This window comes from Amblyomma mixtum, chromosome 3, assembly GCF_055824585.1.
Source record: "Amblyomma mixtum isolate Tamu chromosome 3, ASM5582458v1, whole genome shotgun sequence".
NCBI classification, from domain to species: Eukaryota; Metazoa; Arthropoda; class Arachnida; order Ixodida; family Ixodidae; genus Amblyomma; species Amblyomma mixtum.
Window position 1 is genome coordinate 92,480,739 of NC_143014.1, and position 19,340 is coordinate 92,500,078.

Genomic DNA, 19,340 nt, shown 5'->3' on the forward strand with positions numbered 1-19,340 from the left:
GCGTCTCTCATAGCCTCAGTCGCTTTGGGACGTTAAACCCCATAAACCAAACCAAACCATTCTTATTACGTCATTTCCTACAATCATGAGTGGCCATAAATTACCTTTATCAATGTAAATCTATTCATTAATTCAAGATGGCAAGGTCACATCATACAGCATAAAAAATAGTTCCAAACTGTACTAACATTTTAAGAATCTTTAAGTCATACTAAGTCTCACAAGTATATACATGCTTTTTTGAGCTAGCAGAGCAACAGAATTCCATTGCAAACAATGGAAAGGCACAAAAATTTTTGGAATCCTAGCAGTCCACCAAGGAAGGAGTGAGAAACTGGAGTTTGCATGTCCTTTCAGTACAGCAATTATTGCTCGGCAAGTTTGTAGGTTGCTACATAGGGAGAGGTTCCAACATCACTTTTGATAAGGAGTGCATGCCTGGCATGCATGGACTGTTTGCTCAAATTATCCATAAATTTTCACAAAAGTAAAAGTAAAAATTAAGAAAAACTTTTTCAACATGCAGCAATAGCAAGTAGACTTGAAAAAGAAGCAGCTATGCAATATCCCTGCACCAGGACTGATGTCTGGCAAAGCTTCACTAAAGCTCACCAGTAGGGTTCCCTGGGTTGATCACAACAAGGCCACGAGGGTTGCAAACTTTCTTGGCTTCACTAAGAGCTCTTTCAAGCTCTTGAATGCTCAATGCCCAGTCATTCTCTTCGTCCAAATAATAGTTGGCCTGCACAATTACACAATCCACTTTTAGCTGTAGAAGTGAAACTATGTCACAGAGCACCACAAAAAAAAACATCAAAACAAGGTTAACTACAAATTAATTTTTTTAAAGGCATTACAGAAAAAAAATTGGCTGTGGCTTAGCTAAGGTTAAGCCTGGATGTCTTGAAGCGAAAAGCTCTCGCTGCTTCTCAGCCAACTCCCAAGCTACCACTTCTGGATCGGTGTTTCTGCGCCGTCCGGCTGTTGCTTCTCCTTCCATGACGAGTGTCTGCGCCTCTTCTATGGGCAAGCGCGCGATATATACCCCTCCTTTCAAATGCGCACTGCACACGGCTGCGGCGAAAGGTCAAACAGTGGCAAGGAGGAGAAGCGGCAGCGCACATGCGCAGTAGCGCGCGGCGGCGGCGAAAGGTCAGGCGATGGAGTCAGCGTGCGGCGGCGACGACGGCTGCGGCAGCAGCGGCCACCTGCACTCCGCGTGACGTCACTCGGTTTCGCGCATGCGCAGCTGTGGCGAGCCTAGTGAAGTTTTTCGCTTCAAAAATATTGTTTACCTCAAACAGCAACTCAGACACTGTGCTTGAGTGCACAATATGCACATTTAATTGCAAGAGACTGCAAGCACCCTCCCAAGTTACATGAATGCTTCAAATCAGTTGTAATACATTTTGCCACAATAAAGCTATCTATAAAGCATAACTAAGTGCATACTATATGCTTCTTTTTATTATGTATGTAACATACTTTTTACATATTAAAGTTTGCTGTGATAAAATATTAGTAAAAAACACCCTAATTTCAGGAGCTTCTAAAAACTTTTGCAGGAGAAATGTGTAGCAAGGCCATTACTCAACAATTCCTTTATTTGTACACAGCGCAAACACTCAGTGTCCAATGCACTCAGCTTTCTTATCTCACAACTTCCCTGCATGTAACACAGTGCCCCACCCACAGATTCAAGCTCAAAAAGTTGTGCATTGCATAAGAAGACACTACCTCACTACTGCTGGAAGCTGCTTAGTGTCAGTGTTTTTTATTTATTGATGTGAATGATTATTACTGAATAACCAACTTTAAAGTGACTTCAAATACAGGGAAAATAGACAGCCCTACAGTGTCAAATACAGCATCTATGGCACTGTTTCCAAGAACAAACTTTCCTTCCAAGCCGAAATCAGTCAATATGACAAAATTCGCCAGTATGAATGGCTTAGCACAACATAAGACACCTGGCTGCACTAGCTACCGAGTGCTGCATGGTGTATACAAGTTCAGACAGCCATACGCAGTCTTTTCCTCTGGTGCCTTGCTTGGTAATGCTCGGTAATTTGAAAGCATGATCATATGCTATGGTTAATTCAAATAGACCATGCAATTTACTCGCCAAGGACAGGACAGGCAACCAGCACAGCAGCTGGTCGCCAGTCCAGTAGCAATTGGCCTCAACCAGTAACCATACCATCAACAGCACATTTGAATTTGTCCATGCAACAAGGCCCAATTCCCCAATATTTATCGGAAAATCTGCATTTTTCAGTTTATTTCTTGTACAACAGCATGTATGTCTTAAAGTTCTGCCTAGTCAGTGCACTAGTTATGGCATTAATTCACAAAAAAAAATATTTTATGATGCACTTTCCTAATGCAGACAACTTAATGAAATTGCTGAATTGGTCACAGTTAACAAGCACAGCTACAATGATTTCCATGCAAGCTGTTTCAATACAAATGTTCGATAAAAACTTTAAGCATTTAGAAATCTTGATCTGACAAAATTTCACTTATTTTTCTAGCACCTGTTAACAAGTATTTCTCAGCCAGAAACAAAAAATTAGAGGCCTGTGCAGAATAAACTACAGAATACACCTGATGCCATACCTGATATATGCCATACTCCGCAAGGGTTGCAGAGTAGAGGGGATACTGTGGGATTGGAATCATGACTCCAGATGGCTTCCCATCCTTGCACACATTTAGCAAGTTCAGCACAGACTAGAAAGACAAAACTCTCAAGTTATAAAGACGCCTGCCATAAAAGCAAGAAGAAACAAACAGCAGAAAGCATCACAAAAATCATTTCACCTCAGTCTAGTACGAGTGAAACAATCAATAATGAAAGACACTCACCCGAACAGATTCACTGGCACCAGTTGAGAGAAGCACATCTTCATAGTTTGCTTCCACACCATCACGTTGGCTTATATAATCGGCGACATGCCTTCGGATAATTTCAACACCAGCACTGTCACTGTAAGCGCCTGCATTCAATATTGCAATTAAGAGAAAGCAGCCGCTTAAGAGTACTTTTTATACCACAAGGCAGCTGCAAGTAACAAAGAGCCCAGCAATGGGAGACTATAAATTCATTCATAGCACCTGAAGCTTTTAAGTCACATTATAGGTGCACCAAAGAGTATTCTGGGCATGCCTTTTTACCACGAAAACTCCATCTACATGCTCCAAGCACTCTCAGAAACTTCGAATTATTGTCCTGTGCAGCCAATATCCCTATTAAATCGAATTAAATGTCCCGGCTCCTGCCCTTTTCTTTTAACTGACTTTTGAGAGTAGAAGGAGTCAATGAACGTGTCAAATGCCTTTCAGCTCGTCGTGTGGCGGCTTGCCGCTCTGCCATTAGCGGAGTGATACGCAGTAATATGCGGAGTGGTCTGCGAAAGCAAAGAGTCCACACATATTTTATTTCCGTGGGCCCAATTTACAACTCTGTTGTCTGCGACTGAAACTATTTATTGACGGAAACTTAAAAAATAAAACAAAAGTGGAAGCGAAGCCGCCACGCAACTGGCTGAAAAGGCACTACTCCACGTGTTAGTTGACTCCTCCTATTCACAGGTGTCAGTTCAAAAAAAAAAAAAAAAGCAGGAGCCGGGACGTTTAATTCAATTTATTACGGAAATCAGCTGCAGAGGGCAGTAATTCGAAGTTCCTAAGGATGCTTGGAGCGTGTAGATCGAGTTCCCGCTGTAAAAAGAAAAGTTCAGAATCCTCTTCAGAGCACTTTTAATGCACCACACACATTCAGCGCTACCTCAGACACACCAAAAACACCACCAAAAACAGCAATCAAAACAACAACCTCCGAATTTCTGGCTTAATACTCTGATCAATTCTTTGCCCAGCAAACAAAAACAAAAAGAAAGCCATTTTGTTTTATCGTCCTTTGCGAATAACATGCATGTAATTTGAGCCAAAGATTAAAAAAAAAACAGTGCACCTCAGCTAGGTGAAATCAACGACATTTCATTTTTAGTGTGGTGCTGTTGGAGAATTTTTAAAATTCTGCTAATTAGTTATGTAGCTAAGATCATAAATGCAAAATTTTCATTATTCACTCTAAGGTCCTGAAGGTTTCATTATGTTGTAGAGAGGGTTAAGTGACAGCCAATGAAGTTTTTATTGCCTGTGTGGCCCCTTTTTTCCTGTATTTAAAGAAAGACATTTCCATTCTTTCCATCACACACACACACACGCACGCACGCACACACACACAAGCATGCACGCACGTACAGGGAGTCCAGGCTAACTTTAGCCAAGGGTTAGAAGATAAAATGTTTGAGGTAGGCCAGGGAAACCACTTACATACACCTACCAAACCGGCTTGCGCATCATAGGCAATTTTTTGGTTTGCAATTAATTAATTAGCAAATAAGATAATTTTTCTAAATGCATAAATATTGACTTTAGACAGCACATGGGAATAGCCAAGTTGAAGAGGACCTTCAGAAACCCCGATTCCATTTATTTGCGATAAAGAAAGACTCACGTGTATCTTTTTTCCAGAGCTCCAAAGAAAGCCCGCAAAATGCAAAAAAAAACACGATTGTGCTGCTCTCAATCCTGGCTTGAGTGAATGAAATCAGCTGCTGGTATGGCGCGACGACTTCACTGCTCTCGCAGGCCGAAATGTCGATGGTGGTTGCACCGTCATGCTTGCAGACTGGCTCGCGCGCGCGTCGCAACCACCGTCGCCCAGTTACTGTGTGTGCGTGTGTGTGTGCGTGTGCGCACGTGCGTAACAAAGTCACCAGAAATTGAAAAACATAGCAGGATTTAATTCACGACATTTTGCGACTGGAGGACCAGCCTTTTTCGAAAAAGGCTGGTCCTCCAGGCAAAACGTCGTGAATTAAATCCTGTTGAGTTTTTCAATTTCTGGTGACTTTATCTTATATTGATCAATCAGATGCCAAGAAATCACGAAATCACGAATGCTTAAGCTTTGCCTTTAAGAGTAGAATACGACAGCAAACTCCACTAGTTCAATCCATTAAATCACCACAACACACACACTACACATCTTAATTATATTTCGTACTAATTACCATAAACACTAACTTATAGATACTCAAATGGAATCTTGCACATCAATATAACATGCATACATACCCCTCGGATTGTTCAAGTGCAATGAAACATCGCAACATTTACCTTTAATTTTGGATAATTACCTAATTCCTAATTAGCATACTCATTAACTCACGTACACATCAGTACATTTCTGAGTCAAAGACCATATATATATATATATATATGCATGGTTGCACTTCTGCACTATGGCACTGTAGCGTTGCCAAACAAACGCGCCTTGAATGAACAATGTGTGCATGCTCACCATCTCAAAGTGAACGACCGATGTGGCTGCCAGCATTATCATGACAGTATGTCACCACATTCTTTCGGAACATAATAAGCGCGTGCCATGATCCGTGATAAGTGATAGGCAGGCCACCGACAGCAAATTCAAATAGAGCTTTCATTAGGCGTTCCCAGAAACAAAATGAAAAAGGAAGGGAAAGCAGTGAAGTCATATAGTTCAACATAGACTCCATTTTCATTATTTGTATCATTGTGCAGCCCATCGCACTAAGCGGTGGCCACTAACCTGGGCACGGCCAACACGCATGTTTCATCCGTCCAAAACAAAATTGGGAGTGCTGCAATATGATAGCACATGAGCGCAGTTACGCGTTTTTTTTTTGTCCATATTTCACGAGCTCTTTAAATGCTGGAAAACCAATCACGCAGAAGGTACATTGCTACAAAAAACTGGACCAGTTGTTCCTGAACTCACTCCACAACGAAACACACTTGACTGTAAAGTGAATATTAAAAAAGTTTTATATTGATAACTAACAGAGCAGAATAGGATGATATAAAGAATAAGGTCATAACTATTTAAGCAGAATGTAAGAATACTCTGAGAACTGCCACATGATGGCAAACAATATGTCATTGGTTTCACCCAGCTGTGGTTCCATTTTTTGTTTTGTATTCCCTGGCTCAAGTTACGTGAAACACCCTGCACACGCACGCACACAAGGACATGGACACTGACACTAAAGCTTCTACTTGCTTTAGAACAAGGTATACAGGTCCTTTAATAACACTCAAGGCTTCAAATATATTGCATTAAGAAGTTTTGTTGGGCTAGATGGCGCAAAAGCATCCCGAAGCGTACAGCACACATCGGAGACATGCAAAAAAAGGACGAAGGTCATAACAGCATTGTGTATCATCTGATTTCGTCCTTTTGCGTGCGTCTTCAATCATGCTGTACATTTCATAATGCTTCAAATATAAGCTAAGAAAGTCGCGTGCTTACCCACACTTTTTCCGCCACAGTAATCTAAGATTTGTTGAGCTCGTGACTTCACATCAGCTGGGAACAAGTCCCCTTTCATCAAGTCGGGCACTGTGCATGCCGCTATAACCTGAGAATAAAAGGGGGACATTTTTAACACAATTCAGCTAAAGATCACAGCAATTTTGTGCCAAACTGAAATGAGAACTGTTGGGTGACAAAGTGAGCGAGACAGCAGCTGCATGTATCCAGAAAAAATTCCCAGCACTCTGCTATCCAGACACTTGGGGGACCACAACGTATTCCCTAGGTCCACCTCTATTCAACTTGAGGCCCCTCTGTAATGTGAAAGCCCTGAGGGTAAAATAAATGAAATGAAATGAGCCTTCGTGGCCTCTGGGTAGCATGCCTGTCTTGCAACCTGAAGGTCCTGGGTTTGATTCACATCCAAACACAAATTAACCCATTTTCTTTTCAGCTCAATTACTTTCCTTTGGTTACAGGAACCTCCCTGAAAAATTTGGCACCAATGCAAACATTCTTTGACCAGTTAAATTTTAGTAATTCTTTGCTTCCATTGGGACTTCTCACTCATGGCCAATGACGTCAATGACGACACCGGCTTTACTGTGTTAAGTCAAGTTCTACTTAACCCAAACTTTCAAGAATAACCTAGCCCTGGAGCCCAAATACATAGTCTATTCAAGTGCTCCACAAAAGTATGCCCTCAACAGCTCTGCCATAAACTCGCTGCCACACCTGCTTTAGATTAAAGGAACCCTGAAATGATTTTGATGGTCATAATCTAGCGCAACACATCTCTACAGGAGGTCGTTATGAGTATTCGAGTGAAATTTAAAAGCTCTGCGTGGACTCTATAATTTACAAACAATTTTTAAAAATCACTGCTCGCAGTAGCTCGCAACCGATTAGGGCAACACTTCATCGTGCATCCCCTACCTCAATGACATCAGCAGGTAAGTCTGGGCGAGCATCCTCATTAGACGTGCCCAGGTGGCATGAGCGGGATGCGCTTAGATGGGGCGCTGAGGGGTGCAGCCCCAACCCGTTTATTTATTATTTTTTTTTTCTGGCATGTCAGCGTGTATGAGTTGAGGGGGGCAAGGAGGAGCACCATTTTTAATCACCGATATCTTTGGTGTTAATGATGCTAGGTTCAAAAATTTTTGCAGTGCGGTGACAAGTGCTGGAATATCGATGGCTAGTGTGCTTTTCCTTATCTCAGTGTACACCATTTCATGGTCACTTTAAAACTTTTACTGTTCCAGCTCACGGTATTAGTGAAGCACAAGTCATAGTTACTATGCGAGCAGTTGACAGTCATTTGTGACATACCTTCATGCATTCCCCATCTGCATGACAAAGCAGTGGGCATATAGGATTTCTAACCTGAGAAATCCCAACGTCTGACCAGACGAAGGCACATTTGGAATATTTGTAGGACTGATCATGCAATATTTACCCATGGATGCTCTTGGAACAAGATATACACAATGAATATACATCAACAGTTATAATCCTTGAGCTAAGTGAGCATAGTTGCATTTTGCAGGCAAGCGAAGGACTTCAATACAGTCGAGCCCACTTATAATGACTGCAGTTATAACAAACACACGCTTATTACTAACAAGAGTGGATCTACCGTCAAAATATGTAATGGGGTTATGGCACTGCGTCGCAGATGCCACAGAACATAGAACAGATTCTAACGAATAACCGTAGCCGTGCCACTTGGTTATAATGAGCAAGGAGGCACTGTAAACTCACCCCTCTAGTCGAAAAACATCAACCTCCTGCCAGTGCAGAGACCGAAGAGCGTCTCCCATCTCCCCAGTTTCAGCAACATAAGCAGGTACTGGCAAGATACATATCGGTTATATACTTTCCTCTTCACGTATATAGGTAAGCTACTACTCAAGATTTGTTAATGAAAGCCAAATTCTCTCCAACAGATTCTTATTCTCCTGCTAATTTCTCTGCCATTGTCTGGATCTATAGTGGCTACTTGACCTAAAGCAACCAATTAACTACTGAACATCCACAGATACTTGAAAAAAATTGAAACATAACAGTAGAAAAGCGCTGAAAATAATCTAAAACAGTGCCACTCGCAATCTTTCTGCCTCTGAACAAAGTGTGTGAGAAATAATGAAGGAGCATAAAACTGCAACCACCTGCAAACTCCGCTAGCGATCAGTCGTGGAATGCAATGGAAGTGACCAATCGAAATGCCTTGTTAAACACAAAATGTTCAAAAGTCCCTCTTGCATAAGATATTTCATGTACTTTGCTCAGACCCCAGAAACAGCTTTGGCAAAACAACTATCATTACAAAACTTGTACCACAGGAGGTTCCTTCTGAAGCTCAAAACATCTGTAATCGAAACTTTTCATAAGCTTTTGGAAATCAGAACCTATTACTTATTTAGTTTCAATTGTTAGAGCGAAGCAAACTTTACCAACAATGATTCAGTTTTATTTTTGCAACATGTACCACTTTCTTTGTTCATTTTCTTTAAGGCACAATAAACTGAGCTCCTGTGCATTTCATTTTTTTTTCAATTAAATCGAATAGCAGGGCCCTAATTACTTCTGTATTTTTTCAGCACGGAAAGTTGTTTTTCTGCTAAAAAAAACTTGAAATTAAAGGAATTTGTACTTCATATCAGAGCACTCAAAATGCTGATATCAAGTATTAAATTTATCCCCACACTTGCATCGTGAATTTAACCATTAAGTGGGAAGGCTAGGAAGCGGAAAAAGGCCATAGTGCATTATACAAAGATGTGATCTATGATGCTGTGGCTGTTCAAAAACAGAAGCCCATTTCGGAGCCTTGTCGCTTGCAGCCAAGCTTCGCCATAAACTTCAATGCAGCTACGTCCAAGGATGTAGCCTTTGATTGCAAAGCTGGTTCACAATTCAGAGCTGTAGCAATGTCCCCGCAAACGAAAAATTGGGTATGGATTTCCTTAGTGGATTAGACGACCATCGACCTTCTATCCAAGCTCATCACGCATCCATTACAAAACTTTTGCTTGGCACAAAAGAAAGATCCCAAATGCAAGCATTCTGTGGCATGAGTATTCTGCTTGAACACAATGAGCAATGTGGCTTCAGTTATTTGTATGCTTCCTCCATACACTGTGCAAACTCAGTCCAATTCATACGAAAGCCTTGTGATAGATTGCCAGCATTATCCCCATTAGGTGTTTCAATCACACAATAAAACCAGAGAAAAGAAAATGTTATTTTACTAAGTTCAAGTTATCCACCTGACACTTTTATGGAACATCTGTTGTTCATAAAACAGTGCAGAAAATGATGACTAGATGCAAACGACGAAGGACTTGTGCAGAACTCTCAATTGAATTTTATTAGGTATGCCGCATTTTAACAAAACCAAGTAGAGTTCAGCACCCACTCTGTGTCTTACGTCTAGTCTTTTATGCTGTTTTGTGAAAAATGAAACACTGCCAACTTGCCCAGCTTGATTTGCTTCGACAACACATTGCAGGCACATTTCGTTTGCTACAGTACGGAGAAGCTACAAACCAACACTACATTTCAGACGCACATTTTTTCGTAACATTTCGATACCCAGAGTACAAATTAAAATTAGTGGTAGTTTCAACTCCATGCAGCACACCATGGAGCATGATGTACGAGTTTTTTGCTCTTTACTGCACACCCTGCATTTGCTCTCAGTGCTGACTTTCAAACAGCACCACTTTGCACTTACAGAACTGCACAGATAAGATTTCTATGAATTCACACACAAGGCCTGGAAGAAGCAAATATGACTGAATACCCGAGTGACTGCCAGAGAAGTTTTAAAATGAATTCTGTGTCAGGAGTGCAGAAGTAGCAAAATAATCTGCTCACCTTGCAGAGCTGCACTAGTAATGAGTGAAGCTAAATGAGTTATGTGCTGCTTCACAGTTACTTAAAATCATAATCATACATAGCAGAAAAAACAAAATGTACACAAAGACAAACAGCGCTTAGAAATATATACCTGTCGGAAAAACGTCAATGGTACTTGTCCCACAGCATGGCAATCGCCTATGTTGGCTCGAATCACTTCGGTGAAATTATACTTCTTTCCCTGGAACGAAAGCATGCGCAGTAAGACACGCTAAAATACCTTGCTACCGGTCGGTAACTCACAACTCCAACAGGCAAGCAGTGAACCTGCCATATACGCTTTGAAAATTGCGCGCGACAAACTCCCCTCTATGCCGCGGTTACGCAACGCTAAGATAGTGCCGCGGACTCAACGCCCGCGAAATTAGGCTAGCGCAATGCTGTCAATCACGTCTCTTATCTGCTGCCTCACTCGTATACTTCGCGGAAGACGGCCTAGCCATGGCCGCTTAAGAGCGCCCGCAAGAACTGCCCAACGCCGAGTGCCTTTCAAGTCATCCGTCTACACTCTGTTCTTTACAGACTACTGCTACATGACAAGTGACACAGAAAAATGGTCACGCGCCAGACACGCACGGAACGGCACCCGTGCGCAACAGGATACCGAACATTCCGTAAAACTGTCTCTGCGATCGCGAGTTCCAACACACCGCGCGTCTTTCGACCCATTCTCGAAGCAATGGCTACATTTGTGTTTCGCGGACATAAAAATTAATGACTGATCACAATCCATCACGCAGGTATACAGTTACCTCACACGCGGGCAGGCAGCTCAGGTATCAATCAGGTATGCGATGCACGAAGAGCAAAAGCACGCGTTTCTCACCGCTTTCAGCTCCTTTTCAATTTCTCCGGCTCGAATGACGATGGGGCCACGCACGGCATATTCCATTTTTATAAGATGTGGGTTCATGTTGTCCAGAGTGACGGTTCTTCCAGCCATCGTGGATGCTGCACGACCAACAGCTGCTCCGAGAGGGAAGTTAACTTTCGTCGCTGCTGCCTGCAACCTGGGGTCACGTGACAGCCGAGCCTCCGATAGGAGGCGAACTTGCCGGAACACTGCGCGCTTATGCATGGCTGGAGCACGCTACAGCGGCCAGTCCTGTTAAAAAGCAGCGTTCTTAAGCAGCTTCGCTCTCCGCAAAAGGTTACTGTTGCCTTCCTTTAAATGCACCTGCAGATTCAAGGTGACAAACGGCTTTAAGTTCACGGTCACAATGATTCCATTACGCTACGGCTGCGGAGGACAAGAAGTAAACACTTGCAGGTCAAAACAGGCCCGCAGCAATTCTAAGGACGGGGCCTTTCTCCGCACAGAGCCAATGTAAACAATCTTTGTAATATTTGAGTCAAATTCAAGATATTCTTTTATTTATTCAGAGTTTTTAAATTAATGTTTTTTCACTCGCTTTCGTTGCCTAACTTGCAGAGTTGCAGCAAACGAAACCAGCGACAAATGCACGCGCCGGAGGAATTTGCTCTTGCTTGTGCAGTTTCAACTATAATGCTACTGAATTAGTTTGAACCTCGAGGAGACATGACATAAGACGTTTGAACTCGAATTCTTGTCGAGCACAACTGTCTGCCTTGAGGCAAAGTAGTAAGGGCACTTTTTTTTTTTTAATAATTAAACTTTAGACAGCACGACAGGTTGGAGTTTCAGGCTGGCAGGTCTTTCCCGTAGGTGTGAGTAGCCGCAGTGTTACTCAAGGTTGTTGACACCTCCAGTAGTTGACCTCGAAGCGTGTTTTCATAGTTCACTGTTGCTAAGCCAAGGTCAATTTGCTGCGCAGCCGACGCCCATTTCTGCTAATTGTGCCCAATGTGCTGCGAGCAGCTATGCCCACGCGAGTGCTTGAGATCACGTGTCACTGATAACCTCGACCAATTGAGAAACATATGCTGAAAATAACATCATAACATCTCCTCAGTAAAAATGCACAGCTAGCACGGAGGAATTACGAATGTTGCCGCTTCGCAAGACGCGTAAAAAATCAGTACCGGGAAGTGTCGTCTGCTAGCTTTGTGAAACCGTGAAACTTCTACGACACACAGTTTTATGCTCATTGTACTGTTCTACATCGAATATCAAAGGTAACGAATGCTATCTGATTGCAAGTTGAAGACTGTGCTAGTAATTTTGTAAAATAACTGCAGCATTGCTTGGGCTGGATTCTCAAACAAGTTATAGTTGCGCGCGCTTTAGCAAATTAATTGTACCTGCAGCGTTTTAGCTTTAATTTATTTAAAATATCTGATACTGTTAAAATGTGGTCTTATAAAAGAGGATAATTTATTGCTTCGCGCCTAATGTAAGTACATCGCCTATGTGTGTGAAGAAAGTCCATCGACATCAGTATCATTTCGTCTGGTTTCGGGGTTTGTGTCTGTTGTGGTTGAAATGGTAGTGAGAAAGTTAAGATTCTACAACATCAACGAAACAATAATCAGTCGATGAAGCATGGATGGCAAAGAAGAAGCATCTCTGTAAAGCATCCCCCGAAAATTACCTTCTGAAGGACTTCTGAGCAGGAACAGATCTGCTACAAAGGCAAGCGTCGCCCGATGTGTATCCTAAGGTGCTTTCTGATAGCGTAAAACTACTTTTCCAGTTTAGCAGCCGTAACACTCAGCAGTGTATCTTTTTTACTGCTTCTCATTAAATTCTAACTCGAAAACGCTCAAACGCTCAAGTCGTTGTCTTTTGTTTGCGCTTGAAAGGGCGTTCAAGTTGCAAATCTTTAAAGGCACCGAGGGCACTGATGAAAACAAGGAATTGTATGTTTGAGTAGCGACTTCTCTAACATGTATACTTTTTATATATCGTACTCAGGTTCGATTTTTGGCATGCAGATGCTCAAGTCATCGGTGTCTTCGGGAAAAACTAGCAAGATAATGGTTTGCGGGCACAAGGGTTGCGGCAAGACATCGGTGCTGGAGCAGCTAATATACAACCACCATCCCCTAAAAGCTGTGAGTTCAGCTTTACTGTCCACCCTCGCGACGTTTACTCTGAATATGCACGAATATTATCATGCTCTGTGTTTGATTCATTGAAGTGTGAGGCCATTTGTACAACTCGCTTTTATCTTTGCCATATCTCTATGCCACTAATGTGATAACGCGAAAAAAATAAATAGAAATATTTGTTCAGAATTTTTGGCAATGTGAAGAACGATAAAGACATTTAGAGCTTTATGACAGTACATGTACGTGTAAAGCATGTGCCACTAGGTACAGGCAGAGCAGTCTTTATTCCATCTCGTCCTCATAAGTAGCAGCACTGTGGAAACTCCTGCAGACCTCCTTAAGCAGTCAGAAAGGTGATGAAATCTTAGAGGTATTCTTGGGCACCTTGCTGTGATTCAGGTGGAAAAAGAAGAGGATCTAGAGGAAACAGTCAGGCAGTATTAGCGTGACAGTGGGTGTTTTCCATCCAGATCATCTACCGGCACAGTGCAACAGTACTGCAGAAGTCAGATGTCACAATAACAGGAGTAGAGGTCTGCATCGGCATGCTAGCATGCAATGTGATGTAGAATTCTGAACAATAAGGTCGTTTTTGTCACTAAGTGTTGGTCAGGGGTGTGGCAGCAGAAAGAAGTGAAGTGGATCGCTGACATCTCACGACTTCCCTGCGAAATGAGCCTAGTGAATTCCAGCATGAAGGCAATGCATTTGTGTCACACAGATGATTTATTAGATTCCCTGTTTGCAAAAGCTGGCACACTATCCACTGGCAGTCCTACAGAATGTTGCAGTTATTTTTATTTTAACTCTCTTTTTTTAAGGTCACACAATTTTATTTACAAATTAAGCAGTACATAGAATGAACATGGACTTTTAGCCAAAACTAGTTAAGGCTCATAGTCAAACGCATTTGGCAGCAGATTTTATATCGAACATCATTCCTCAAAAAGACGAATTATACAAGTCATACAAAAGAGAAATTGAAGGAAAATGCATGCTATTGCATGTTAGCTATAAAAAATTAATACATGCATGTAACTTGGTTCTAATCAAGTTCATACACTAGGCTTAAATGTATATTAAATGATGTCACTCTTATGACGTCATTTACTAAGATTCAGGAAAAGAAATTGGAACCATTTTATTAATGTTTATGCTCTTGGAACAAAAAATCGCCTTAAATATTTTGACCAAATTGTTTGAAACATTATTTTCTTTGTGCATATATGTTTGCATATGTGTGTTTTCTATCGGCCTACAAAGGCTACTATAAATACCAATTGTGCACACCTTGGTGCCTAATCAAGGAGAAGACTTTTAGACTGGCACTATACCCCACAGTGCAAGAATGTCACCTCTGCATGCCTTATGGCTTTGACAGCTCTGCAAGGGATGACTGATATGGAATGTAGCGAACAGCTGGGGCACTGTCCTAGGTTTCCCAGAGAACAGATGCACTCCCTATTTTAACAGCTATCTTGTCTGCTTCGATCATCACACCTCAGGACTGGATCACAATAGGCACAAACATCGTCTCTGAAGAGCCAGACCATTAAAGGGGTCAGGGCAGCATTTTTGAGACTCAAGCTGTTTATTACGTTTTGTTCGCTATGCATCTTGTAACAACTGGGCAAAATATGAGCTCATTTGGTGCAGTGAGTAATTTGTAATTTAATTTTTTAAAGTTCTGAATCGTGTGACAGTCAGGCAACACTGGCACGCTCGCGATCCATGACAACATAAACTGACAGCATGGTGTAAGAATATTTTAGGTGTTGACACTGGCCGCCTGCCACGGCGGAGAGTGTGCACAAATCATGTTCGCCCTCTAGTACATGCGCCGACCGCAGCGGCTAGGGGGCGCTGCAAAGTAGTGGCCACTCGCTTGCGGAGTGGCGGACGCAGCTAAGCGATTTGCCTGGCTTTCGGTGCCATTTTAGGCTGTGTTTGTCGATGTTTTGCGCTGTCAGATTGCATCACTAGGTGTGGACGTTAGGTTCTCGGCTTCAGCGTTGTGGTTGGCACCGTGCACGAGCAAAGTTTGCTAGAACTAGCTTTTTGTATCACGGTTTGGGACCAGCCGCAATGATCGTTGTGTAAACGCACGTGATGGTGCGAGCCGACGCCGTGGACGGTCGTCGCGGCCTATGTACATCGTGGCTGTGATGTGTTGGTTGTTGCTGTGGCACACCTGAAGGGTTCAGCTGGGTCCAGAAGCTGACTAGGCATGATTATGCGTATGAGGTGCTGCGTACCCAACTGCAGATTGGCCTACCAGAGTTGTCTGGGTGCCGCTGCAGTGGCTCAGTGGTTATGGTGCTCGGCTGCTGACCCGAAAGACGCGGGTTCGATCCCGGCCGCTGCGGTCAAATTTTGGTGGAGGCGAAATTTTAGAGGCCTGTGTACTGTGCGATTTCAGTGCATGTTAAAGAACCCCAGGTGGTCAAAATTTCCGGAGCCCTTCACTACGGTGTCCCTCATAGCCTGAGTTGCTTTGGGATGTTAAACCCCATAAACCAGACCAAACCAGAGTTTTCCGTACCAAGTGTCACTTTTTAAAGCTCGCTCGGAGCCAGCTCGCACTTTGGCGCCAGGATATCGCGAGAGCAGATAGGATATTATAACTGAAGGACTACGTCTGCGCGAAGCACTTTTCCGAGCATACGATATAAAATCGTACGACGCCGAGTTCAGTGGCAGGGCACTTTTCAATGCATACAAGAAACCGGTGCTGTTGGCGAATGTCCCAAATATCTGGCAAAAGAGGCAAGGTAAAGAAAGCCTCCTGGAAAACGTCAGTCTGCAGTCACGTGTTCCAAGCAGGCAAGCAAGCTATCCGCACCCGCCGCTGCTGCACTGCCTTCGGGGATGGCCTGTGGAAAAAAAAAGACACCAATCCATCATGCAGCTCTCAAAAGAAACTGCGCACAGGTGGCGGGAGTACATCACGCGTGTCAGCTGCCCTTCTTCCACCAGGAAACTTGGAGGCACCTCCTCACTTAAGTGCAAGCTCTGCCTTCATCAGTGTTCATCAGCTTTTCTAGTCACAGCTCGGCGACTAGACAAGCCCCCACCATGTGGTGCCATCTGTCACCGTTCGAGAGAAGCACAAGGAGTAGCGAACACGATCTGGTCGCGTTGCCGGGCGCAGTGTTAGCACCTAAATATATTCTTACACCGTGACCGACAGTCACGTGCTTGCTCACGGCTGAACAACTAAACTGCACACTGCACGCAGGTTGAGCGTAGGAGAGTGGGTTGTTTGTTGATCGGGCTAGGAGCACAAAGGGAGGAAGGGAAGAAGTCATGACTGCAGGACAAAGGCCGGTCTCGTTCCCTTTTCTGTCTAGCTTCTGTCCGATCTCTGCAGCTTCACCGCAAGGTGTCATGACCGGACTCAAGTAGAACGTGCTCTGCTCCTCACCGAATGTGCGCACAGCAGTTTTGCAGTTTTGACGACGGCGCTGTCGGTTCATGACGTTACTCATGCTGCTTCAATATGGCTGTCACTGCCAGGGGGAGGGGCTTAGAGCCGATATCCTCCAATTGCAATTTCTAGCTCAAATGCACACCTAGAGCCCTACTTATTTTTTAAGTACACATAACCACGTCGTGGTTAGTACCTGCAGTGTAAAACCACGGTTTGTTGGTAGTCCATGTCATGACCCCTTTAATGAATAATACTGATTTGGGCTGGAAAACCATCTGGAGCACTTTCTCCAGCCAAGTGTGCACAGTTGCAGTGCCTTCCAGGGAATGGGCTGAATGTTGGGTTCAATCGGGAGCAGATCAGTACTGCTGTAATCAAGAGGTAATGACCTGTCAACTAGATGTGCGTCGATATGCACTTGAAGCAGGGAGAGAGCAAGCACACAAAGAGATGTTTTTGTGTGTTTGCTGTATTTAATTTGTGCAACAATATAATGAGTAGCATTTTCACCCACACAGCCTGTCGTATGCTGTAGCCATAAGGTGCTATCGGCAATTATCACAAAAGGCAACATGCAAGCAACAACAGGTAGTTTGTCCACTGTGGGAACAGCCCACAACTGCTTGTAGACCATTTACTAGCACCTCTGCTTATTCCTTGCAGCTGGCAGTCCTGTATTTACTTTTGTAAAGCTTATAATATTGCATAACGGGGAGCATGGGGAATTACTTTCTGGGCGTACTGTTGAGTGCACTGAATGTTCGCTTCGTATGACATGTATGGTGTCCTTATACCTTACAAAAAATTGTCTTATTATGTGTTCACCTACAGCTGGTGGTCATGGTAAACTAGTGAAAATTGTATATGCAGTTGTACTTCTGACTCGTTATCTTTTTTTCTCAAACCTTCATATTTTGATTTCAACTTTGTCTGTATCATTTTGCCTCAAGCCCATTTCTGAATTATTGCTAGATAGCGAGGATGGCCTTAAAATATGAGCTTTGTTGTGCAACACACCTAATGTTTCCTCATTTATTTTGTCCAGTACAATGAACTTAATCATGATGTTGCCTGGGTAGCATCACGAGAGCATCCTTATTGTACTGTGATGCAAGAAACTCATAAACAAGGTAAAGAAGTTACTGGCTTCAGTTCACTTTGGTGGGATATCTTGGAGGCCTCCTTCCTGTATGGGAGTTGTGATGGCACCCTGTGGCACTTGTGGTGTTTGCTGGGTAGTACAAAGGGCACATTGGCGTATGATCATCTGTACAGAGGCTATACTAGAATCCAGATGTTCATTACAAAACGGCTGCTGATTATCTGTAGGCAAGGTCATTTTGGGACTGGTGGTGCAGGTATCTTTTTTTACTTAGATGCTGCAACGAATTTTGATCCTGTTTTTTTTTTCTCCTTTTTATTCCCACCCTGTTACAGTTATTCACAATGGCAAAGGTGCAGTAATGTCCGGTGCTAACATAGCAACCAGATGGTAGAGACAGACAAAAACTGCCATCAGAAAAATAGCATTTAGGCCATACAAGAAAGAGCAGGAGAAGAAAAGACTGAAACACACGTCGAAATAGAGGAGGTAGTTATACAACACATCTAAATCGTGCATCATGTACTGTGAAACCTCATTAATTTGGACTTGAATGGATTTAAAAAGAATTTACAAATTATCTGAAGGTAAAATTATCGAATGGCCCCAAAAACTGCCAAAAAGCTTTCGTAAGAGAGCAAATTTATTTGGTGAAAAACTAGGATATCAGTTTCTGAGATGATAACTAGCAGGGCACCGACGATTTTTCGCAGTTCTGTCAAATGCTTTAATGCGTGCATATTTTCAGAAAAACTTTGCGCAGGTTAACACAGGACGGGCAAGAGAAACATGCACACACACATGCTACACCAGCTGGCCCAACGTTCTGCTCTACTAAGCATGCACATTATTGGGAGTTTAGGATGCACAGTGATGATGAGGATAAATTCTCATGGCCTAAGGGCAGCTTGGCTAAGGAGCGCCATGGCACCGGGCATTTCGCACTGCTCAAGGTGGGGTCAAAGATCCACTTTCCAAGCATAGAAGCCAAGCATCAGGCTGGCAGAATGGGTCTACGTGGTCTCTTTTATGGTGGAACGCGGTGGTGATAGAGCCTCTTCACATGTGATGTCGCATGTGAGGAGGCTTCACCTCACAAATGGCAAACAACGCATGATGAGCGCGCATTTTCGGCAACATGGACCTTGGTTCTGGTGCTCTGGAAGAACCACACGGATAGAAGCAAAGGAAATGCGTATTGCTGCCGGACTGGAAGGCACTTTCAAGAAAGGAAACTAAAGGACTAGTGATGAGTCTGTGAGCCTTCTGAATGGCACGCAGCTGGGTTTGGCTGCTGTCTGGCTGATGCGCTAGTGGCAAAACTCCGAAAATGAAACTATGTGGTCGACTATTTTTTGTCTTAATGACGGTGCCCGCATGCCAATTATTATCACGCCTGCCATCGCACACACATCAGAGGGGCCCGGGGAACAATGTACTATGCAGTTCAGGCCTGAGGATGGATATTTGAACGATTGCTTGTTGAGCAGATCAACATCGACACGATAGCCCTTTGGTAGCTCGTCCGATTTAACAAGTGTCCG

General features: G+C 43.2%; 2 protein-coding genes across 6 annotated transcripts in view; one reads left to right on the top strand and one right to left on the bottom strand.

Moving 5' to 3' along the window:
- Positions 1-11,566, bottom strand: part of LOC149350945 (alanine aminotransferase 2) — a 28,630-nt gene extending 17,064 nt beyond the window's left edge. The window contains exons 1-6 of the mRNA XM_089580110.1: positions 11,118-11,566; positions 10,383-10,472; positions 6,365-6,473; positions 2,869-2,999; positions 2,620-2,733; positions 613-742 (exon numbers count right to left, since the gene is read on the bottom strand). Of these exons, the coding sequence (XP_089436236.1) occupies positions 613-742; positions 2,620-2,733; positions 2,869-2,999; positions 6,365-6,473; positions 10,383-10,472; positions 11,118-11,369 (826 nt within the window). The 5' untranslated portion in view covers positions 11,370-11,566. The remainder of the gene's footprint in view (positions 1-612; positions 743-2,619; positions 2,734-2,868; positions 3,000-6,364; positions 6,474-10,382; positions 10,473-11,117) is intronic.
- Positions 11,567-12,653: 1,087 nt separating this feature from the next.
- kappaB-Ras (NFKB inhibitor interacting Ras like 1) overlaps positions 12,654-19,340 on the top strand; it is a 51,653-nt gene continuing 44,966 nt past the window's right edge. For 4 of the 5 annotated variants that reach the window (XM_089580114.1, XM_089580115.1, XM_089580113.1 and 1 more), the window contains exons 1-2: positions 12,654-12,845; positions 13,128-13,267. In XM_089580114.1, the coding sequence (XP_089436240.1) occupies positions 13,142-13,267 (126 nt within the window). In that variant the 5' untranslated portion in view covers positions 12,654-12,845; positions 13,128-13,141. The remainder of the gene's footprint in view (positions 12,846-13,127; positions 13,268-19,340) is intronic. The other variant, XM_089580112.1, reaches the window with a different exon arrangement.